This window comes from Hyla sarda, unplaced genomic scaffold (assembly GCF_029499605.1).
Source record: "Hyla sarda isolate aHylSar1 unplaced genomic scaffold, aHylSar1.hap1 scaffold_452, whole genome shotgun sequence".
Classification (NCBI taxonomy): domain Eukaryota; kingdom Metazoa; phylum Chordata; class Amphibia; order Anura; family Hylidae; genus Hyla; species Hyla sarda.
In genome coordinates, this window is record NW_026610465.1 from 173,002 (window position 1) to 199,232 (window position 26,231).

Sequence of the window (26,231 nt, forward strand, 5' to 3'; positions counted from 1 at the left end):
GTATGTGGGAGTGGCTCTGTACTGTATGTATGGGCGTGGCTCTGTACTGTATGGGCGTGGCACTGTACTGTATGGGCGTGGCTCTGTATTGTATGTATGGGCGTGGATCTGTGCTGTATGTATGGGCGTGGCTCTGTACTGTATGTATGGGCGTGGCTCTGTACTGTATGGGCGTGGCACTGTACTGTATGGGCGTGGCTCTGTATTGTATGTATGGGCGTGGCTCTGTACTGTATGCATGGGCATGGCTCTGCACTGTATGTATGGGTGTGGCTCTGTATTGTATGTATGGGCGTGGCTATGTATTGTATGTATGGGCGTGGCTCTGTACTGTATGTATGGGCGTGGCTCTGTACTGTATGTATGGGCGTGGCTCTGTACTGTATGTATGGGCGTGGCTCTGTACTGTATGTATGGGCGTGGCTCTGTACTGTATGTATGGGCGTGGCTCTGTACTGTATGTATGGGCGTGGCTCTGTACTGTATGTATGGGCGTGGCTCTGTACTGTATGTATGAGCGTGGCTCTGTACTGTATGGGCGTGGCTCTGTACTGTAAGTATGGGCATGGCTCTGTACTGTATGGGCGTGGCTCTGTACTGTATGTATGGGCATGGCTCTGTACTGTATGTATGGGCGTGGCTCTGTACTGTAAGTATGGGCATGGCTCTGTACTGTATGGGCGTGGCTCTGTACTGTATGTATGGGCATGGCTCTGTACTGTATGTATGGGCGTGGCTCTGTACTGTATGTATGGGCGTGGCTCTGTACTGTATGTATGGGCGTGGCTCTGTATTGTATGTATGGGCGTGGCTTTGTGCTGTATGTATGGGCGTGGCTCTGTACTGTATGTATGGGCGTGGCTCTGTACTGTAAGTATGGGCGTGGCTCTGTACTGTATGTATGGGCGTGGCTTTGTGCTGTATGTATGGGCGTGGCTCTGTACTGTATGTATGGGCGTGGCTCTGTACTGTAAGTATGGGCGTGGCTCTGTACTGTATGTATGGGCGTCGCTCTGTACTGTATGTATGGGCGTCGCTCTGTACTGTATGTATGGGCGTGGCTCTGTACTGTATGTATGGGCGTGGCTCTGTACTGTATGTGGGAGTGGCTTTGTGCTGTATGTATGGGCGTGGCTCTGTACTGTATGTATGGGCGTGGCTCTGTACTGTATGTGGGAGTGGCTTTGTGCTGTATGTATGGGCGTGGCTCTGTACTGTATGTATGGGCGTGGCTCTGTACTGTATGTATGGGCATGGCTCTGTACTGTATGTGGGAGTGGCTTTGTGCTGTATGTATGGGCGTGGCTCTGTACTGTATGTATGGGCGTGGCTCTGTACTGTATGTATGGGCGTGGCTCTGTACTGTATGTGGGAGTGGCTTTGTGCTGTATGTATGGGCGTGGCTCTGTACTGTATGTGGGAGTGGCTTTGTAAACCCTCCCTTTTGTTAGGCATAAATGAACAGGACACTGAGCCCCCCGAGGCATTTCTCTCTAGGCTGGAGGAGGAATCAGTTGTAGGACCCCTGACTGACTCAGTCTGTTTTTTTTCCACTATTGCGAATTCACTATCCCGAGCAGACGCCACTGACGCTGAATCTTATTACAAGTCTGGATTTTCTAGAACAATAGGTCCAAAGGATAGGGGATAAGATGTCTGATTGTGGGGGTCCCGCTGCTGGGGACCCCCGCGATCTCCCTGCATTCGTTAAGAGCATCGGGGGCAGCATCGGAGGCTCGTGGCGTCACGGCCACGCCCCCTCAATGCAAGTCTGCAGTCACGCCCTCTCCCATAGACTTCATTGAGGGGGCGTGGCTGTGACATCACGAGCCTCCGCCCGGCATCGCCAGTCATCTGGCACTGAGCGAAGTTCATCAGATGTCTGGGGTGCAGCAGCCAAGATCGCAGGGGGTCCTCAGCGGCGGGACCCCCGAGATCACACATCTTATACTTTGGATAGGAGATAAGATGTCTAGGGGTGGAGTACCCCTTTAAATCAGGGGAACTTCTTAAAAGGACAGTGATTAAATTCTACTCCTCCGGAACTAAAGTTGCACCAGTTCAAGAAATATTCAATGTATCTGAATCGTACTGATCTGACTCCGGTGCAATCAAGTGCAGGACTGTGGATGGTCCTAGGACTATAGACACGGCGTCACACGAGGGGGAATTGGAAGGTGGGGGGGTCACAAAATGCAGCATGAATGGCACCTTACGGCAAAGGTTTCCCAACCAAGCTACCTCGAACTGTTGCAAAACTTCAACTCGCGGCATGCTTTCCTGTCAGGAAGTTGTGTAGTCCTCTCATTGTCAATGTGGCGTTGTCTCAGCAGCTCCCTGACTCGTCCCTCTCTCCTGACAGTAAGTTGTGTAGTCCTCTCATTGTCTGTGCAGAGTTGCCTCATTATCTATTGACTCCTCCCTCTCCTGACAGGAAGTTGTGTAGTCCTCTCATTGTTGTCTTTAACTACATGACTCCTCCCTCCCCTGCCTGATCCTGTACATCAGTGATATTAAAACTGTTGACCTCCAGCTGTTGCAAAACTACAACTCCCAACGTCTGTCCGGGCATGCTGAGAGTTGTAGTTTTGAAACAGCTGGAGACACCTGGGTTGGGAAACACTGGATTAGATGACAGGGAGATGGTAATGTAACTGTAGGAACTCTTCAGAGGTGGTGACATCACTAAGGGGCGGAGCTAGAGCTCAGAGACAAGACCTAGCCACACCTACTGAGACAGCAGAGAATAATACATTACTTCATGGGAAGAGGGAGGAGTCAGGAAGCTAATGAGGCAACACCACACTTTCAATGAGAGGACTACACAACTTCCTGTCAGGAGAGGGAGGAGTCAAGAAGATAATGAGGCAACACCGCTCAGACAATGAGAGGACTACACAACTTACTGTCAGGAGAGAGGGAGGAGTCAGGGAGTTGGGAGACAATACCACACTGATAACGAGGGCTACACAACTTCTTGACAGGAGAGCATGCTGGGAGTTGTAGTTTTGCATCAGTGGGAGGCACCCTGGTTGGGAAACACTGACTTACAGGCACAAATGTCTTATCTCATGCAATTCAACTAAATCAAATGTAGAGATTTGATTATATATATGTAAATAATTTAATAAAACAATTATCTATATATTTATTTTATGTATTTTTTTTTTATGGTTTAGGTTTTTTTTTGCACTAGATGTCAGAACATTTTCCTGGCTACCAAACGTGCTAAACCACAGGCAGGAAAGAGTTACCCTAAATAGAGTCAATCTGCTGCATGTAAAGGTCCCCCATATACATTGAAGTCATCTGGACCACCAACTGACGTGTATGGGGACCCCCTGATTTCAACGTCTGATCCTTTTCTCGTCTCTAGCCATAATCTGCCGCCTGAGATGTTTGCAGGTTTCTCTCCTCTCCCCACTGAATAACACGCACGCTGAGCTGTTGGCTGTCCGGGCATGCTGGATGTTGTAGTTTTGCAACAACTGGAGGGCTACATATTCAGAGACCACTACTTGACTTGAATCCTATTATGACTCTACAAAAACAGGATTGTAATAAAGCTGGGTGAATTATACAAAAAGCTGGCCAAATAAGGTAGAGTAGGTGTTGGTTGAATAGCTCGCCATCCCACTCAATCCTCCATACACGTTCAGCCAGTGGGAGGGGTGAGAGAGCTGCTGTTGGACTCCCCTAGTGGTGGCTCATCTCCCCGAGAAGAGTGGTGGCTCATCTCCCCGAGAAGAGTGGTGGCTCATCTCCCCGAGAAGTGTGGTGGCTCATCTCCCCGAGAAGAGTAGTGGCTCATCTCCCCGAGAAGTGTGGTGGCTCCCACAATTAGGATCAGATGGAGAACATGACCTCTAGAGGAGACTGTTTTATGTTACGACCTTTTAGGCGGAACCCCCTGAAACAAGAATGACGCGGCCATCATAGTTCAGTGTAAGTTTCTTCTTTCGTCCTATTTATTTCCCTATTCCTGACAAGTTCTTCCAAGTAGAAGGCCTTTAAGAACAACGAGAAAACACCTTGACTCTGCTTCAAAAATAAACAACTATATTACAGAAATTCTAAGATCTGTTAAATGCCGGGTATTGTACCGATTATTGGTCGATGTCTAAGTTGCACTCTTAAACTAAACCGAAACACCAACCGTGTTGTGTTTTTTTTTTTTATTCATGGGAAAAAAACGTGTCCATAGTGCAGAGATCCCCATAGTCCATGTCTGTCCTGGTAACCAGCACCGTGAAACACTGGACAGCTTGTTCCACGTCCATGTTGATGTACTAGAGTCAGCTTATCTGCAGCGGGGCCACATTAGAGTCTACTATGAGGGTCATCGGCATGTGGAGGAGGGTCCGGACAGTCATGGGCCTCTTGGGTTTATGCACCTTTTGATGTTTCCTCAGATATCCTCTACCGGGAAAGCTTCGTCCACATTCTAAGCAGACAAAGGGCTTCTCTCCGGTGTGGATCCTCTGGTGTATAATGAGCGTGCTCTTCCTGGTGAAACGTTTCGCACAGGCGGGGCAGGAGTAAGGCTTCTCTCCCGTGTGGCTCCTGATATGATTGGAAAGATTGGACATATTGGAGAAGTATTTTCCACATTCCGGACACTTCAGTTTCTCTATTTTGTGAATGTTTTGATGACAGATAAGATCTAACTTGGCTGTGAAGACTTCGGAGCACTCGATGCATCTATAGGACGTTACATTGAGGACATCTCTTTCCACCAAGGAGACTGGTTCTTCCTTGATGTGAATTGATGGGTATTGCTGTATAGGATCTGTCGGCACAGACGTGTTGGTGGCATCTGCTCTGTCACATGCCTCGGTAATAGGAGGGTATGGATGTTGTTGTAGATATGTGTATTGTGTATGGTCGTCTGGCTCCACCTTTATACAAGGAGTTTGGTACTGTGTATCATCCAATGGCTCCACTATAATACGAGTAGACGTGTATTGTGTATCATCCAATGGCTCCACCATAATACGAGTAGACGTGTATTGTGTATGATCATCTGGCTCCACCTTAATGTGAGTAGTTCTGTACTGTGTATGACCATCTGGCTCCACCTTAATACAAGTAGTTATGTATTGTGTATCATCCAATGGCTCCACCTTAATACGAGTAGACGTGCATTGTCCATGATCCAATGGCTCAACCTTAGTACAAGTAGTTGTGTATTGTGTATGATCCTCTGGCTCCACTTTAATACGAGTAGTTGAGTATTGTGTATGATCCTCTGGCTCCACCATAGTATGACTAGTTGAGTATTGTTCATGACCCAATGGCTCCACCATAATATGAGTAGAAGTATATTGTGTATCATCCAATGGCTCCACCTTAATATGAGTAGTTGAGTATTGTCCATGACCCAATGGCTCCACCTTAGTACGAGTAGGCGTGTGTTGTGGATTATCCTCTGGCTCCACCTTAATATGAGTAGAAGTATATTGTGTATCATCCAATGGCTCCACCTTAATATGAGTAGATGTGTATTGTCCATGACCCAATGGCTCCACCGTAGTATGAGTAGACGTGTATTGTGCATTATCCTCTGGCTCCACCATAATAAGAGTAGTTCTATATTGTACACCATCCAGTGGCTCCACCATAAGACAAGTAGCTGTGTATTGTGTATGATCCTCGGGTATATTACACGTGTTAGCCGAGATACTTTCTGGGGTATACATTCTTTTTTGCGCTGTACATTCCACTTCTCGATGAATAGTTGGATTGTTCGGCGTATGTTGTGTATATGTGTAGGTGTCACTAGGAGTAGATGGACAGTGCTGGTCGCCTCCTGCCCGTGTAGACTGATTGACATCTGGTGGAACGTCTCCTTCAGACGTCACACGTTCCGCCATACATACATACTGTTCTGTGTTACCGCAGGAGTTTGTGATGTCTCCTCCATCATCGGAGACTGGTTCCTCTTTAATAAATGTTGACACGTCTGAATAGGAGCCATTATGTTCTAGGTTTTCTATTTTGTCTCTTGAGTTTGTTGATCCTAAAACATTTTTTGCCGGTTCTATTTTGCACATTTCATGGCACGGAGATTTCTGGCCACTATAAATACTTTTATCTTGTTTGGAACAATTTATACAAACTCCTGGAAGGGACGCCTTGTCACATGGGAGACCTGTAAAAATAAAGTCACAGATATTATTCTTTCCATACTTAATGGACCATTCACAAAGCCAACATTTCAAAAACATTCCATTTATTGACGGACTTCTGCTACGATGCTTCGCTTTGGACAATTCAGGACTTATTAGGCCTCGTTCATATCTGCATTGGCGTCTCCGGTCAGGACCTCGTTCAAACAGTCCATTCACTTCAGTCTCATGCTCAACAGACACCAATGGTTCCCTTTGACATTAAAGGGGTACTCCAGTGTAATTTTTTATTTTTTTTTATCAACTGGTGCCAGAAAGTTAAACAGATTTGTAAATTACTTCTATTAAAAAGTCTTAATCCTTCCAGTACTTATTATTGGCTGTATACTACAAAGGAAATTCTTTTTCTTTTCGCATTTCTTTTCTGTCACAGTACTCTCTGCTGACACCTCTGTCCATTTTAGGAACTGCATAGGTTTGTTATGGGGAATTTCTCCTACTCTGGACAGTTCCTGACATGGACAGAGGTGTCAGCAGAGAGCACTGTGGTCGTGACAGAAAAGAAATCCAAAAAGAAAAGAATTTCCTCTGTAGTATACAGCTGCTAATAAGTACTGGAAGGATTGAGATTTTTTAATAGAAGTAATTTATAAATCTGCTTAACTTTCTGGCATCAGTTGATTATAAAATAAAGTCTTCCACCGAAGTACCCCTTTAACCCCTTAAGGACGGATCCATTTTTTACCTCAATGACCAGGCTCTTTTTTTTTTAATTCGACAGGTATCTCTTTCTTTAAATGGTAATAACTTTAGAACGCTTTTTCTGAGCGGGGCAATTCTGAGATTATTTTTTCGTGACATATTGTACTTTATGTACGTGGTGCATTTTTTGTGAAAAACTTCAAAATATTGTGAAAAACTGGAAAATTTGTGGCTTTTTTTTAATTTTTTTTGTGTACACTGTGCGGAAAAAGTGATTTTATATATATTCTTGGGGTCGCTACGATTATGGCGATGCCCATGTTATGTCGCTTTCTATGTTCTTTTTCTGAGCAAAATTATTTTTCTGCCATTCATTTTCCAACAGCCGTAAGTTTTTTATTTTTCATCCGACGCCATTGAGTGAGGGCTTATTTTTTGCGGGATGAGCTCTACTTTTTATTGGTATCATTTTTGCGATACATGCTTCCTTTTGATCTTTTTTATTCCGCTATTTGTACCAAAATTGGCAAATGTAGCCGTTTTTTTTTTACAGCGATCACCGTGCGGGATAATTTACATTATAGTTTAATAGTACAAAACATTACGGATGTGGCAATACCTATTATGTATATGATTTGCGTTTTTGATCTTTTTTGGTGATAATACACGGCTTTTATTGGGAAATGGGCATTTTTTTTTTTCTTACACTTCATACTTTTATTGAAGAATTTTTATAAATTTTTTTTACACTTTTTACTGGTTATACTATGCTACAATACATTGTTACTGCATTACAGTACGACCCGATCAGCTGCACACTGTACAGCCTCTGGCTGGATCTCACAGGCTTCCGTAGCAGGCAGACAGGAGATCGTGATCTGACCTCCTGCTGCCATAGCAACCAACGGCGACCCGCGATCGTATCGTGGCGCCGCAGTTGGTGAACAGGGAGAGAGCGCTCCCCCTGTCAACACCATAGATGCCGTGATCAGGATTGTTCACGGTATCTACGGGGTTAATGCTGCCAGGACCGGCGCGATCGCGACTCCGGCAGCTGCAGCGGGACTCCGGCTGTGATTGACAGCCGGGTCCCGCCGCCAATCTCCTGCGGTCGACCACGGCTTTCTGTCCGGGTGAAAAACCATATTGTAGCCGTATACGGTTGTTTTAACATGAAAGTCAACGAGGACCGTAGGTGTCTATGGTTCAATCCGGTTTTCACTATAGGTTCTTTGCACATGCGCATAGCAATCCTACAGGACTAATTTCATTAGAACAATAGGAACTTTATTTAAAAATAAAATAAATGTTAAAACTGGATTGGATTTTCTTTAAAAAAAACTTTATGCAACCTGACACACATTTTCCAACCGTATACATTTTCTTTTTTAGCACACGGTCGCATACGATTTGGTCCGGTTTAAAAAACCTGATAGAAAACTGTATTGCCAAAACGTCATGTGAACCCAGCCTTATGCAGTTTATTTTATTTTTTCCATAATATGGTGCTAGGGTAGGGGAAATAAAGACAAACCTCCACTTACCTGCCCTGATTCCCTGTAACTCCTGTTCGTGTCTTTCTGGTCCCCAATATTCTTTCCTCTTTCTGCCTCCAAGACGATGATATGGAACAGGACCTGCCGGCAAAGCCAATCACTGGTGCCCGGTGTCCCGTCTTGGCCAGTAATTGGCTGATTGGGAAGGTCCTGCAAGAAACACTCATCTCGGAAGAAGGAAAGAGAAACTAATAAAGGGCGAGAAAGAGACGAACAGGAGCTACGGGAATCAGGGCCAGGAAAGAGAAGGTTGTTCTTAATTTCCCCACCATAGCCCCAATACTGGATAATCTCCTCAACCCGACAAATGGGAAGTTAGAAAACCTTTTCTACTTATTGGAGGTATATTTCCTTACCCGATGATATGCAGGGCCGCTGATCCTCCATCATGATTATGTCCTGGTACAGATCCTTGTGTCCTTCTACATACTCCCACTCCTCCATGGAGAAATAGACCGCCACATCCTGACACCTTATAGGAACCTGACACACAATGATACCGTCATCACCAGACCCCTCCATTACTGTATAATGTCCAGCAGTGTCACCTCTCTAATCATCCCCAGACCCCTCCATTACTGTATAATGTCCAGCAGTGTCACCTCTCTAATCATCACCAGACCCCTCCATTACTGTATAATGTCCCAGCAGTGTCACCTCTCTAATCATCACCAGACCCCTCCATTACTGTATAATGTCCCAGCAGTGTCACCTCTCCAGTCATCACCAGACCCCTCCATTACTATATAATGTCCAGCAGTGTCACCTCTCTAATCATCACCAGACCCCTCCATTACTATATAATGTCCCAGCAGTGTCACCTCTCTAATCATCACCAGACCCCTCCATTACTGTATAATGTCCCAGCAGTGTCACCTCTCCAGTCATCACCTGACCCCTCCATTACTGTATAATGTCCCAGCAGTGTCACCTCTCCAGTCATCACCAGACCCCTCCATTACTGTATAATGTCCCAGCAGTGTCACCTCTCCAGTCATCACCAGACCCCTCCATTACCGTATAATGTCCCAGCAGTGTCACCTCTCCAGTCATCACCAGACCCCTCCATTACTGTATAATGTCCCAGCAGTGTCACCTCTCTAATCATCCCCAGACCCCTCCATTACTGTATAATGTCCCAGCAGTGTCACCTCTCCAGTCATCACCAGACCCCTCCATTACTGTATAATGTCCACCAGTGTCACCTCTCTAATCATCACCAGACCCCTCCATTTCCGTATAATGTCCCAGCAGTGTCACCTCTCTAATCATCACCAGACCCCTCCATTACTGTATAATGTCCCAGCAGTGTCACCTCTCATCACCAGACTCCTCCATTACTGTATAATGTCCCAGCAGTGTCACCTCTCCAGTCATCACCAGACCCCTCCATTACTGTATAATGTCCCAGCAGTGTCACCTCTCCAGTCATCACCAGACCCCTCTATTACTGTATGATGTCCCAGCAGTGTCACCTCTCTAATCATCACCAGACCCCTCCATTACTGTATAATGTCCCAGCAGTGTCGCCTCTCCAGTCATCACCAGACCCCTCCATGACTATGTAATGTCCAGCAGTGTCACCTCTCTAATCATCACCAGACCCCTCCATTACTATATAATGTCCCAGCAGTGTCACCTCTCTAATCATCACCAGACCCCTCCATTACTGTATAATGTCCCAGCAGTGTCACCTCTCCAGTCATCACCTGACCCCTCCATTACTGTATAATGTCCCAGCAGTGTCACCTCTCATCACCAGACCCCTCCATTACTGTATAATGTCCCAGCAGTGTCACCTCTCCAGTCATCACCAGACCCATCCATTACTGTATAATGTCCCAGCAGTGTCACCTCTCCAGTCATCACCAGACCCCTCTATTACTGTATAATGTCCCAACAGTGTCACCTCTCCAATCATCACCAGACCCCTCCATTACCGTATAATGTCCCAGCAGTGTCACCTCTCCAGTCATCACCAGACCCCTCCATTACTGTATAATGTCCCAGCAGTGTAACCTCTCCAGTCATCACCAGACCCCTCCATTACTGTATAATGTCCCAGCAGTGTCACCTCTCTAATCATCACCAGACCCCTCCATTACTGTATAATGTCCACCAGTGTCACCTCTCTAATCATCACCAGACCCCTCCATTTCCGTATAATGTCCCAACAGTGTCACCTCTCTAATCATCACCAGACCCCTCCATTACTGTATAATGTCCCAGCAGTGTCACCTCTCATCACCAGACTCCTCCATTACTGTATAATGTCCCAGCAGTGTCACCTCTCCAGTCATCACCAGACCCCTCCATTACTGTATAATGTCCCAGCAGTGTCACCTCTCCAGTCATCACCAGACCCCTCCATTACTGTATAATGTCCCAGCAGTGTCACCTCTCCAGTCATCACCAGACCCCTCCATTACTGTATAATGTCCAGCAGTGTCACCTCTCCAGTCATCACCAGACCACTCCATTACTGTACAATGTCCCAGCAGTGTCACCTCTCCAGTCATCACCAGACCCCTCCATTACTGTATAATGTCCCAGCAGTGTCACCTCTCCAGTCATCACCAGACCCCTCCATTACTATATAATGTCCCAGCAGTGTCACCTCTCCAGTCATTACCAGACCCCTCCATTACTGCATAATGTCCCAGCAGTGTCACCTCTCCAGTCATCACCAGACCCCTCCATTACTGTATAATGTCCCAGCAGTGTCACCTCTCCAGTCATCACCAGACCCCTCCATTACTGTATAATGTCCCAGCAGTGTCACCTCTCCAGTCATCACCAGACCCCTCCATTACTGTATAATGTCCCAGCAATGTCACCTCTCTAATCATCACCAGACCCCTCCATTACTGTATAATGTCCCAGCAGTGTCACCGCTCTAATCACCACCAGACCCCTCCATTACTGTATAATTTCCCAGCAGTGTCACCTCTCCAGTCATCACCAGACCCCTCCATTACTATATAATGTCCCAGCAGTGTCACCTCTCCAGTCATCACCAGACCCCTCCATTACTGTATAATGTCCCAGCAGTGTTACCCCTCTAATCATCACCAGACCCCTCCATTACTGTATAATGTCCCAGCAGTGTCACCTCTCCAGTCACCACCAGACCCCTCCATTACTGTATAATGTCCAGCAGTGTCACCTCTCTAATCATCACCAGACCCCTCCATTTCCGTATAATGTCCCAGCAGTGTCACCTCTCTAATCATCACCAGACCCCTCCATTACTGTATAATGTCCCAGCAGTGTCACCTCTCATCACCAGACCCCTCCATTACTGTATAATGTCCCAGCAGTGTCACCTCTCCAGTCATCACCAGACCCATCCATTACTGTATAATGTCCCAGCAGTGTCACCTCTCCAGTCATCACCAGACCCCTCTATTACTGTATAATGTCCCAACAGTGTCACCTCTCCAGTCATCACCAGACCCCTCCATTACTGTATAATGTCCAAGCAGTGTCGCCTCTCCAGTCATCACCAGACCCCTCCATTACTATGTAATGTCCAGCAGTGTCACCTCTCTAATCATCACCAGACCCCTCCATTACTATATAATGTCCCAGCAGTGTCACCTCTCTAATCATCACCAGACCCCTCCATTACTGTATAATGTCCCAGCAGTGTCACCTCTCCAGTCATCACCTGACCCCTCCATTACTGTATAATGTCCCAGCAGTGTCACCTCTCCAGTCATCACCAGACCCCTCCATTACCGTATAATGTCCCAGCAGTGTCACCTCTCCAGTCATCACCAGACCCCTCCATTACTGTATAATGTCCCAGCAGTGTCACCTCTCCAGTCATCACCAGACCCCTCCATTACTGTATAATGTCCCAGCAGTGTCACCTCTCTAATCATCACCAGACCCCTCCATTACTGTATAATGTCCACCAGTGTCACCTCTCTAATCATCACCAGTCCCCTCCATTTCCGTATAATGTCCCAGCAGTGTCACCTCTCTAATCATCACCAGACCCCTCCATTACTGTATAATGTCCCAGCAGTGTCACCTCTCATCACCAGACCCCTCCATTACTGTATAATGTCCCAGCAGTGTTACCCCTCTAATCATCACCAGACCCCTCCATTACTGTATAATGTCCCAGCAGTGTTATCTTTCCAGTCACCACCAGACCCCTCCATTACTGTATAATGTCCAGCAGTGTCACCTCTCCAGTCATCACCAGACCCCTCCATTACTGTATAATGTCCACGCAGTGTCACCTCTCTAATCATCCCCAGACCCCTCCATTACTGTATAATGTCCCAGCAGTGTCACCTCTCTAATCATCACCAGACCCCTCCATTACTGCATAATGTCCCAGCAGTGTCACCTCTCCAGTCATCACCAAACCCCTCCATTACTGTATAACGTCCCAGCAGTGTCACCTCTCCAGACATCACCAGACCCCTCCATTACTGTATAATGTCCCAGCAGTGTCACCTCTCTAATCATCACCAGACCCCTCCATTACTGTATAATGTCCCAGCAGTGTCACCTCTCCAGCCATCACCAGACCCCTCCATTACTGTATAATGTCCCAGCAGTGTCACCTCTCCAGACATCACCAGACCCCTCCATTACTGTATAATGTCCCAGCAGTGTCACCTCTCTAATCATCACCAGACCCCTCCATTACTGTATAATGTCCCAGCAGTGTCACCTCTCCAGCCATCACCAGACCCCTCCATTACTGTATAACATCCCAGCAGTGTCACCTCTCCAGTCATCACCAGACCCCTCCATTACTGTATAATGTCCCAGCAGTGTCACCTCTCCAGTCATCACCAGACCCCTCCATTACTGTATAATGTTCCAGCAGTGTCACCTCTCCAGTCATCACCAGACCCCTCCATTACTGTATAATGTCCCAGCAGTGTCACCTCTCCAGTCATTACCAGACCCCTCCATTACTGTATAATGTCCCAGCAGTGTCACCTCTCCAGTCTTCACCAGACCCCTCCATTACTGTCTAATGTCCCAGCAGTGTCACCTCTCTAGACATCACCAGACCACTCCATTACTGTATAATGTCCCAGCAGTGTCACCTCTCTAATCATCACCAGACCCCTCCATTACTGTATAATGTCCCAGCAGTGTCACCTCTCCAGTCTTCACCAGACCCCTCCATTACTGTATAATGTCCCAGCAGTGTCACCTCTCCAGTCATCACCAGACCCCTCCATTACTGTATAATGTCCCAGCAGTGTCACCTCTCTAGTCATCACCAGACCCCTCCATTACTGTATAATGTCCCAGCAGTGTCACCTCTCCAGTATTCACTAGACCCCTCCATTACTGTAGAATGTCCCAGCAGTGTCACCTCTCCAGACATCACCAGACCTCTCCATTACTGTATAACGTCCCAGCAGTGTCACCTCTCCAGACATCACCAGACCCCTCCATTACTGTATAATGTCCAGCAGTGTCACCTCTCCAGTCATCACCAGACCCCTCCATTACTGTATAATGTCCCAGCAGCGTCACCTCTCTAATCATCACCAGACCCCTCCATTACTGTATAATGTCCCAGCAGTGTCACCTCTCTAATCATCACCAGACCCCTCCATTACTGTATAATGTCCCAGCAGTGTCACCTCTCCAGTCATCACCAGACCCCTCCATTACTGTATAACGTCCCAGCAGTGTCACCTCTCCAGACATCACCAGACCCCTCCATTACTGTATAATGTCCCAGCAGTGTCACCTCTCCAGACATCACCAGACCCCTCCATTACTGTATAACGTCCCAGCAGTGTCACCTCTCTACTCATCACCAGACCCCTCCATTACTGTATAATGTCCCAGCAGTGTCCCCTCTCCAGTCATCACCAGACCCTTCCATTACTGTATAATTTCCCAGCAGTGTCACCTCTCTAATTCTCACCAGACCCCTTCATTACTGTATAATATCCCAGCAGTGTCACCTCTACAGCCATCACCAGACCCCTCCATTACTGTATAATGTCCCAGCAGTGTCACCTCTCCAGTCATCACCAGACCCCTCCATTACTGTATAATGTCCCAGCAGTGTCACCTCTCCAGTCATCACCAGACCCCTCCATTACTGTATGTCCCAGCAGTGTCACCTCTCCAGTCATCACCAGACCCCTCCATTACTGTATAATGTCCCAGCAGTGTCACCTCTCTAATCATCACCAGACCCCTCCATTACTGTATAACATCCCAGCAGTGTCACCTCTCCAGTCATCACCAGACCCCTCCATTACTGTATAATGTCCCAGCAGTGTCACCTCTCCAGTCATCACCAGACCCCTCCATTACTGTATAATGTTCCAGCAGTGTCACCTCTCCAGTCATCACCAGACCCCTCCATTACTGTATAATGTCCCAGCAGTGTCACCTCTCCAGTCATTACCAGACCCCTCCATTACTGTATAATGTCCCAGCAGTGTCACCTCTCCAGTCTTCACCAGACCCCTCCATTACTGTCTAATGTCCCAGCAGTGTCACCTCTCTAGACATCACCAGACCACTCCATTACTGTATAATGTCCCAGCAGTGTCACTTCTCTAATCATCACCAGACCCCTCCATTACTGTATAATGTCCCAGCAGTGTCACCTCTCCAGTCTTCACAAGACCCCTCCATTACTGTATAATGTCCCAGCAGTGTCACCTCTCCAGTCATCACCAGACCCCTCCATTACTGTATAATGTCCCAGCAGTGTCACCTCTCTAGTCATCACCAGACCCCTCCATTACTGTATAATGTCCCAGCAGTGTCACCTCTCCAGTATTCACTAGACCCCTCCATTACTGTAGAATGTCCCAGCAGTGTCACCTCTCCAGACATCACCAGACCTCTCCATTACTGTATAACGTCCCAGCAGTGTCACCTCTCCAGACATCACCAGACCCCTCCATTACTGTATAATGTCCAGCAGTGTCACCTCTCCAGTCATCACCAGACCCCTCCATTACTGTATAATGTCCCAGCAGCGTCACCTCTCTAATCATCACCAGACCCCTCCATTACTGTATAATGTCCCAGCAGTGTCACCTCTCCAATCATCACCAGACCCCTCCATTACTGTATAATGTCCCAGCAGTGTCACCTCTCCAGTCATCACCAGACCCCTCCATTACTGTATAACGTCCCAGCAGTGTCACCTCTCCAGACATCACCAGACCCCTCCATTACTGTATAACGTCCCAGCAGTGTCACCTCTCTAATCATCACCAGACCCCTCCATTACTGTATAATGTCCCAGCAGTGTCCCCTCTCCAGTCATCACCAGACCCCTCCATTACTGTATAATGTCCACGCAGTGTCACCTCTCTAATCATCCCCAGACCCCTCCATTACTGTATAATGTCCCAGCAGTGTCACCTCTCTAATCATCACCAGACCCCTCCATTACTGCATAATGTCCCAGCAGTGTCACCTCTCCAGTCATCACCAAACCCCTCCATTACTGTATAACGTCCCAGCAGTGTCACCTCTCCAGACATCACCAGACCCCTCCATTACTGTATAATGTCCCAGCAGTGTCACCTCTCTAATCATCACCAGACCCCTCCATTACTGTATAATGTCCCAGCAGTGTCACCTCTCCAGCCATCACCAGACCCCTCCATTACTGTATAATGTCCCAGCAGTGTCACCTCTCCAGACATCACCAGACCCCTCCATTACTGTATAATGTCCCAGCAGTGTCACCTCTCTAATCATCACCAGACCCCTCCATTACTGTATAATGTCCCAGCAGTGTCACCTCTCCAGCCATCACCAGACCCCTCCATTACTGTATAATGTCCCAGCAGTGTCACCTCTCCAGTCATCACCAGACCCCTCCATTACTGTATAATGTCCCAGCAGTGTCACCTCTCCAGTCATCACCAGACCCCTCCATTACTGTATAATGTCCCAGCAGTGTCACCTCTCCAGTATTCACTAGACCCCTCCATTACTGTAGAATGTCCCAGCAGTGTCACCTCTCCAGACATCACCAGACCTCTCCATTACTGTATAACGTCCCAGCAGTGTCACCTCTCCAGACATCACCAGACCCCTCCATTACTGTATAATGTCCAGCAGTGTCACCTCTCCAGTCATCACCAGACCCCTCCATTACTGTATAATGTCCCAGCAGCGTCACCTCTCTAATCATCACCAGACCCCTCCATTACTGTATAATGTCCCAGCAGTGTCACCTCTCTAATCATCACCAGACCCCTCCATTACTGTATAATGTCCCAGCAGTGTCACCTCTCCAGTCATCACCAGACCCCTCCATTACTGTATAACGTCCCAGCAGTGTCACCTCTCCAGACATCACCAGACCCCTCCATTACTGTATAACGTCCCAGCAGTGTCACTTCTCTAATCATCACCAGACCCCTCCATTACTGTATAATGTCCCAGCAGTGTCCCCTCTCCAGTCATCACCAGACCCTTCCATTACTGTATAATGTCCCAGCAGTGTCACCTCTCTAATCCTCACCAGACCCCTTCATTACTGTATAATATCCCAGCAGTGTCACCTCTCCAGTCATCACCAGACCCCTCCATTACTGTATAATGTCCCAGCAGTGTCACCTCTCCAGTCATCACCAGACCCCTCCATTACTGTATAATGTCCCAGCAGTGTCACCTCTCCAGTCATCACCAGACCCCTCCATTACTGTATGTCCCAGCAGTGTCACCTCTCCAGTCATCACCAGACCCCTCCATTACTGTATAATGTCCCAGCAGTGTCACCTCTCTAATCATCACCAGACCCCTCCATTACTGTATAATGTCCCAGCAGTGTCACCTCTCCAGTCATCACCAGACCCCTCCATTACTGTATAATGTCCCAGCAGTGTCACCTCTCTAATCATCACCAGACCCCTCCATTACTGTATAATGTTCCAGCAGTGTCACCTCTCCAGTCATCACCAGACCCCTCCATTACTGTATAATGTCCCAGCAGTGTCACCTCTCCAGTCATTACCAGACCCCTCCACTACTGTATAATGTCCCAGCAGTGTCACCTCTCCAGTCTTCACCAGACCCCTCCATTACTGTCTAATGTCCCAGCAGTGTCACCTCTCTAGACATCACCAGACCACTCCATTACTGTATAATGTCCCAGCAGTGTCACCTCTCTAATCATCACCAGACCCCTCCATTACTGTATAATGTCCCAGCAGTGTCACCTCTCCAGTCTTCACCAGACCCCTCCATTACTGTATAATGTCCCAGCAGTGTCACCTCTCCAGTCATCACCAGACCCCTCCATTACTGTATAATGTCCCAGCAGTGTCACCTCTCTAGTCATCACCAGACCCCTCCATTACTGTATAATGTCCCAGCAGTGTCACCTCTCCAGTATTCACTAGACCCCTCCATTACTGTAGAATGTCCCAGCAGTGTCACCTCTCCAGACATCACCAGACCTCTCCATTACTGTATAACGTCCCAGCAGTGTCACCTCTCCAGACATCACCAGACCCCTCCATTACTGTATAATGTCCAGCAGTGTCACCTCTCCAGTCATCACCAGACCCCTCCATTACTGTATAATGTCCCAGCAGCGTCACCTCTCTAATCATCATCAGACCCCTCCATTACTGTATAATGTCCCAGCAGTGTCACCTCTCTAATCATCACCAGACCCCTCCATTACTGTATAATGTCCCAGCAGTGTCACCTCTCCAGTCATCACCAGACCCCTCCATTACTGTATAACGTCCCAGCAGTGTCACCTCTCCAGACATCACCAGACCCCTCCATTACTGTATAACGTCCCAGCAGTGTCACCTCTCTAATCATCACCAGACCCCTCCATTACTGTATAATGTCCCAGCAGTGTCCCCTCTCCAGTCATCACCAGACCCTTCCATTACTGTATAATTTCCCAGCAGTGTCACCTCTCTAATTCTCACCAGACCCCTTCATTACTGTATAATATCCCAGCAGTGTCACCTCTCCAGTCATCACCAGACCCCTCCATTACTGTATAATGTCCCAGCAGTGTCATCTCTCCAGTCATCACCAGACCCCTCCATTACTGTATAATGTCCCAGCAGTGTCACCTCTCCAGTCATCACCAGACCCCTCCATTACTGTATGTCCCAGCAGTGTCACCTCTCCAGTCATCACCAGACCCCTCCATTACTGTATAATGTCCCAGCAGTGTCACCTCTCTAATCATCACCAGACCCCTCCATTACTGTATAACATCCCAGCAGTGTCACCTCTCCAGTCATCACCAGACCCCTCCATTACTGTATAATGTCCCAGCAGTGTCACCTCTCCAGTCATCACCAGACCCCTCCATTACTGTATAATGTTCCAGCAGTGTCACCTCTCCAGTCATCACCAGACCCCTCCATTACTGTATAATGTCCCAGCAGTGTCACCTCTCCAGTCATTACCAGACCCCTCCATTACTGTATAATGTCCCAGCAGTGTCACCTCTCCAGTCTTCACCAGACCCCTCCATTACTGTCTAATGTCCCAGCAGTGTCACCTCTCTAGACATCACCAGACCACTCCATTACTGTATAATGTCCCAGCAGTGTCACCTCTCTAATCATCACCAGACCCCTCCATTACTGTATAATGTCCCAGCAGTGTCACCTCTCCAGTCATCACCAGACCCCTCCATTACTGTATGTCCCAGCAGTGTCACCTCTCCAGTCATCACCAGACCCCTCCATTACTGTATAATGTCCCAGCAGTGTCACCTCTCTAATCATCACCAGACCCCTCCATTACTGTATAACATCCCAGCAGTGTCACCTCTCCAGTCATCACCAGACCCCTCCATTACTGTATAATGTCCCAGCAGTGTCACCTCTCCAGTCATCACCAGACCCCTCCATTACTGTATAATGTTCCAGCAGTGTCACCTCTCCAGTCATCACCAGACCCCTCCATTACTGTATAATGTCCCAGCAGTGTCACCTCTCCAGTCATTACCAGACCCCTCCATTACTGTATAATGTCCCAGCAGTGTCACCTCTCCAGTCTTCACCAGACCCCTCCATTACTGTCTAATGTCCCAGCAGTGTCACCTCTCTAGACATCACCAGACCACTCCATTACTGTATAATGTCCCAGCAGTGTCACCTCTCTAATCATCACCAGACCCCTCCATTACTGTATAATGTCCCAGCAGTGTCACCTCTCCAGTCTTCACCAGACCCCTCCATTACTGTATAATGTCCCAGCAGTGTCACCTCTCCAGTCATCACCAGACACCTCCATTACTGTATAATGTCCCAGCAGTGTCACCTCTCTAGTCATCACCAGACCCCTCCATTACTGTCTAATGTCCCAGCAGTGTCACCTCTCTAGACATCACCAGACCCCTCCATTACTGTATAATGTCTCAGCAGTGTCACCTCTCTAATCATCACCAGACCCCTCCATTACTGTATAATGTCCCAGCAGTGTCACCTGTCCAGTCTTCACCAGACCCCTCCATTACTGTATAATGTCCCAGCAGTGTCACCTCTCCAGTCTTCACCAGACCCCTCCATTACTGTACAATGTCCCAGCAGTGTCACCTCTCCAGTCATCACCAGACCCTTCCATTACTGTATGTCCCAGCAGTGTCACCTCTCCAGTCATCACCAGACCCCTCCATTACTGTATAATGTCCCAGCAGTGTCACCTCTCCAGTAATCATCAGACCCCTCCATTACTGTATAATGTCCCAGCAGTGTCACCTCTCCAGTCATCACCAGACCCCTCCATTACTGTATAATGTCCCAGCAGTGTCACCTCTCCAGTCATCACCAGACCCCTCCATTACTATATAATGTCCCAGCAGTGTCACCTCTCCAGTCATCACCAGACCCCTCCATTACTATATAATGTCCCAGCAGTGTCACCTCTCTAATCATCACCAGACCCCTCCATTACTGTATAACATCCCAGCAGTGTCACCTCTCCAGTCATCACCAGACCCCTCCATTACTGTATAATGTCCCAGCAGTGTCACCTCTCCAGTCATCACCAGACCCCTCCATTACTGTATAATGTCCCAGCAGTGTCACCTCTCCAGTCATCACTAGACCCCTCCATTACTGTATAACGTCACAGCAGTGTCACCTCTCCAGATATCACCAGACCCATCCATTACTGTATAATGTCCCAGCAGTGTCACCTCTCTAATCATCACCAGACCCCTCCATTACTGTATAATGTCCCAGCAGTGTCACCTCTACAGCCATCACCAGACCCCTCCATTACTGTATAATGTCCCAGCAGTGTCACCTCTCCAGTCATCACCAGACCCCTCCATTACTGTATAATGTCCCAGCAGTGTCACCTCTCTAATCATCACCAGACCCCTCCATTCCTGTATAATGTCCCAGCAGTGTCACCTCTCCAGTCATCACCAGACCCCCTCCATTACTGTATAATGTCCCAGCAGTGTCACCTCTCCAGTCATTACCAGACCCCTCCATTACTGTATAATGTCCCAGCAGTGTCACCTCTCCAGTCATTACCAGACCCCTCCATTACTGTATAATGTCCCAGCAGTGTCACCTCTCCAGTCATCACCAGACCCCTCCATTACTGTATAATGTCCCAGCAGTGTCACCTCTCCAGTCATCACCAGACCCCTCCATTACTGTATAATGTCCCAGCAGTGTCACCTCTCTAGTCATCACCAGACCCCTCCATTACTGTCTAATGTCCCAGCAGTGTCACCTCTCTAGACATCACCAGACCCCTCCATTACTGTATAATGTCCCAGCAGTGTAACCTCTCTAATCATCACTAGACCCCTCCATTACTGTATAATGTTCCAGCAGTGTCACCTCTCCAGTCATCACCAGACCCCTCCATTACTGTATAATGTCCCAGCAGTGTCACCTGTCCAGTCTTCACCAGACCCCTCCATTACTGTATAATGTCCCAGCAGTGTCACCTCTCCAGTCATCACCAGACCCCTCCATTACTGTATAATGTCCCAGCAGTGTCACTTCTCTAATCATCCCCAGACCCCTCCATTACTGTATAATGTCCCAGCAGTGTCACCTCTCCAGTCATCACCAGACCCCTCCATTACTGTATGTCCCAGCAGTGTCACCTCTCCAGTAATCATCAGACCCCTCCATTACTGTATAATATCCCAGCAGTGTCACCTCTCTAATCATCACCAGACCCCTCCATTACTGTATAACATCCCAGCAGTGTCACCTCTCCAGTCATCACCAGACCCCTCCATTACTGTATAATGTTCCAGCAGTGTCACCTCTCCAGTCATCACCAGACCCCTCCATTACTGTATAATGTCCCAGCAGTGTCACCTCTCCAGTCATCACTAGACCCCTCCATTACTGTATAACGTTCCAGCAGTGTCACCTCTCCAGTCATCACCAGACCCCTCCATTACTGTATAATGTCCAGCAGTGTCACCTCTCCAGACATCACCAGACCCATCCATTACTGTATAATGTCCCAGCAGTGTCACCTCTCTAATCATCCCCAAACCCCTCCATTACTGTATAATGTCCCAGCAGTGTCACCTCTACAGCCATCAACAGACCCCTCCATTACTGTATAATGTCCCAGCAGTGTCACCTCTCCAGTCATCACCAGACCCCTCCATTACTGTATAATGTCCCAGCAGTGTCACCTCTCTAATCATCACCAGACCCCTCCATTACTGTATAATGTCCCAGCAGTGTCACCTCTCCAGTCATCACCAGACCCCTCCATTACTGTATAATGTCCCAGCAGTGTCACCTCTCCAGTCCTCACCAGACCCCTCCATTACTGTATAATGTTCAAGCAGTGTCACCTCTCTAATCATCACCAGACCCCTCGATTACTGTATAATATCCCAGCAGTGTCACCTCTCCAGTCATCACCAGACCCCTCCATTACTGTATAATGTCCAGCAGTGTCACCTCTCTAATCATCACCAGACCCCTCCATTACTGTATAATGTCCCAGCAGTGTCACCTCTCCAGTCATCACCAGACCCCTCCATTACTGTATAATGTCCCAGCAGTGTCACCTCTCTAATCATCACCAGACTCCTCCATTACTGTATAATGTCCCAGCAGTGTCACCTCTCCAGTCATCACCAGACCCCTCCATTACTGTATAATGTCCCAGCAGTGTCACCTCTCTAGACATCACCAGACCCCTCCATTACTGTATAATGTCCCAGCAGTGTCACCTCTCTAGTCATCACCAGACCCCTCCATTACTGTATAATGTCCCAGCAGTGTCACCTCTCTAATCATCACCAGACCCCTCCATTACTGTATAATGTCCCAGCAGTGTCACCTCTCTAATCATCACCAGACCCCTCCATTACTGTATAATGTCCCAGCAGTGTCACCTCTCCAGTCTTCACCAGACCCCTCCATTACTGTACAATGTCCCAGCAGTGTCACCTCTCCAGTCATCACCAGACCCCTCCATTACTGTATGTCCCAGCAGTGTCACCTCTCCAGTAATCATCAGACCCCTCCATTACTGTATAATGTCCCAGCAGTGTCACCTCTCCAGTCATCACCAGACCCCTCCATTACTGTATAATGTCCCAGCAGTGTCACCTCTCCAGTCATCACCAGACCCCTCCATTACTATATAATGTCCCAGCAGTGTCACCTCTCCAGTCATCACCAGACCCCTCCATTACTATATAATGTCCCAGCAGTGTCACCTCTCTAATCATCACCAGACCCCTCCATTACTGTATAACATCCCAGCAGTGTCACCTCTCCAGTCATCACCAGACCCCTCCATTACTGTATAATGTCCCAGCAGTGTCACCTCTCCAGTCATCACCAGACCCCTCCATTACTGTATAATGTCCCAGCAGTGTCACCTCTCCAGTCATCACTAGACCCCTCCATTACTGTATAACGTCCCAGCAGTGTCACCTCTCCAGACATCACCAGACCCATCCATTACTGTATAATGTCCCAGCAGTGTCACCTCTCTAATCATCCCCAAACCCCTCCATTACTGTATAATGTCCCAGCAGTGTCACCTTTACAGCCATCACCAGACCCCTCCATTACTGTATAATGTCCCAGCAGTGTCACCTCTCCAGTCATCACCAGACCCCTCCATTACTGTATAATGTCCCAGCAGTGTCACCTCTCTAATCATCACCAGACCCCTCCATTCCTGTATAATGTCCCAGCAGTGTCACCTCTCCAGTCATCAGACCCCCTCCATTACTGTATAATGTCCCAGCAGTGTCACCTCTCCAGTCATTACCAGACCCCTCCATTACTGTATAATGTCCCAGCAGTGTCACCTCTCCAGTCTTCACCAGACCCCTCCATTACTGTATAATGTCCCAGCAGTGTCACCTCTCCAGTCATCACCAGACCCCTCCATTACTGTATAATGTCCCAGCAGTGTCACCTCTCTAGTCATCACCAGACCCCTCCATTACTGTCTAATGTCCCAGCAGTGTCACCTCTCTAGACATCACCAGACCCCTACATTACTGTATAATGTCTGTCACGATGCCGGCTGGCAGGAGGTGGATCCTCTGTGCCAGAGAGGGATTGGCGTGGACCGTGCTAGTGGACCGGTTCTAAGTCACTACTGGTTTTCACCAGAGCCCGCCGCAAAGCGGGATGGACTTGCTGCGGCGGTAGTGACCAGGTCGTATCCACTAGCAATGGCTCAACCTCTCTGGCTGCTGAAGATAGGCGCGGTACAAGGGAGTAGACAGAAGCAAGGTCGGACGTAGCAGAAGGTCGGGGGCAGGCGGCAAGGTTCGTAGTCAGGGTGGATAGCAGAAGTACTGGTACACAGGCTTTTGGACACACAAAACGCTTTCACTGGCACAAGGCAACAAGATCCGGCAAGGGAGTGCATGGGAGGAGGTCAGATAAAGGCAGGGAGCAGATGGAAGCCAATTAAGCTAATTGGGCCAGGCACCAATCATTGGTGCACTGGCCCTTTAAGTCTCAGGGAGCTGGCGCGCGCGCGCCCTAGAGAGCGGAGCCGCGCGCGCCAGCACATGACAGCAGGGGACGGGAACGGGTAAGTGACCTGGGATGCGATTCGCGAGCGGGCGCGTCCCGCTGTGCGAATCGCATCCCCGACGGCCATGACAGTGCAGCGCTCCCGGTCAGCGGGACCGACCGGGGCGCTGCGGAGAGAGAGACGCCGTACGCGCTCCGGGGAGGAGCGGGGACCCGGAGCGCTAGGCGTAACAGTACCCCCCCCCTTAGGTCTCCCCTTCTCTTTGTCCGGTAACTGCCTCCCCTGGGATGAGGACACCGGGAAAGGATGGAGGGATTCCTCAACGGCAGGCAGTACAGCAGGAGTGGGAATGGGGAGGGAGGGCAGAGGGCGAGGCCTGGCACGGGGCAGTGTGACACCAGGACGAGGGCCATGAGGAGGCACCGAGGCTTGCCTGACTGGACTGGGAGGGGGGGAGAGGCACTTCTTAAGGCGGGCAGAGTCCATAACGACCTTAGGGAGACCGGATACAGGAGGAACCACAGGGTCACGGCAGGGAGTACTGGTAACCGGTTTAAGGCAGTCCTTGAAGCAAGAGGTACCCCAGCTCTTGATCTCCCCTGTGGACCAATCCAGGGTTGGGGAATGGTGTAGAAGCCAGGGTAGTCCAAGGAGAACTTCAGAAGTGCAATTGGGGAGGACCAAAAACTCAATTTTCTCATGATGAGGTCCGATGCACATTAGGAGGGGCTTCGTGCGGAAACGCACGGTGCAATCCAACCTGGCTCCGTTGACCGCGGAAATGTGGAGTGGCTTGACAAGACGGGTCACCGGGATGCGGAATTTATTCACCAAGGACTCCCGAATAAAATTCCCAGAGGCACCAGAGTCCAGGCAGGCCACGGCTGAGAGGGAAGAGCTGGCTGAAGAAGAAATCCGTACAGGCACCGTGAGACGTGGAGAAGCCGACTTAGCATCAAGAGACGCCACACCCACGAGAGCTGGGTGCGAGCGTGCGTTTCCCAGACGTGGAGGACGGATGGGGCAATCCACCAAAAAATGTTCGGTACTGGCACAGTACAGACAAAGATTCTCTTCCTTACGGCGATTCCTCTCTTCCAGGGTCAGGCGAGACCGATCCACTTGCATGGCCTCCTCGGCGGGAGGCCTAGGCGCAGATTGCAATGGAGACTGTGGGAGAGGTGTCCAGAGATCTAAGTCTTTTTCCTGGCGGAGCTCTTGATGCCTCTCAGAAAAACGCATGTCAATGCGAGTGGCTAGATGAATGAGTTCATGCAGGTTGGTAGGAGTATCTCGTGCGGCCAGAACATCTTTAATGTTGCTGGATAGGCCTTTTTTAAAGGTCGCGCAGAGGGCCTCATTATTCCAGGAAAGTTCAGAAGCAAGAGTACGGAATTGTATGGCGTACTCGCCAACGGAAGAATTACCCTGGACCAGGTTCAACAGGGCAGTCTCAGCAGAAGAGGCTCGGGCAGGTTCCTCAAAGACACTTCGAATTTCCGAGAAGAAGGAGTGTACAGAGGCAGTGACGGGGTCATTGCGGTCCCAGAGCGGTGTGGCCCATGACAGGGCTTTTCCAGACAGAAGGCTGACTACGAAAGCCACCTTAGACCTTTCAGTAGGAAACTGATCCGACATCATCTCCAAATGCAGGGAACATTGCGAAAGAAAGCCACGGCAAAACTTAGAGTCCCCATTAAATTTGTCCGGCAAGGACAGGCGGAGGCTAGGAGCGGCCACTCGCTGCGGAAGAGGTGCAGGAGCTGGCGGAGGAGATGGTTGCTGCTGCTGTAGCTGAGACTGAATCTGCTGTAGCTGCGACTGGAGTTGCTGAGTCATGGTGGTCAAGTACGACAGCTGGTGATCTTGTTGGGCAATCTGT

The 26,231-nt window shown here is 48.8% G+C and overlaps 1 protein-coding gene across 1 annotated transcript in view; it reads right to left on the reverse strand.

Annotated features, from left to right (window-relative positions):
- Positions 1–3,179: 3,179 nt before the first annotated feature.
- The window catches only part of LOC130335587 (uncharacterized), a 67,113-nt gene continuing 44,061 nt past the window's right edge, over positions 3,180–26,231 (reverse strand). The window contains exons 6-7 of the mRNA XM_056553903.1: positions 8,743–8,869; positions 3,180–6,151 (exon numbers count right to left, since the gene is read on the reverse strand). Of these exons, the coding sequence (XP_056409878.1) occupies positions 4,296–6,151; positions 8,743–8,869 (1,983 nt within the window). The 3' untranslated portion in view covers positions 3,180–4,295. The remainder of the gene's footprint in view (positions 6,152–8,742; positions 8,870–26,231) is intronic.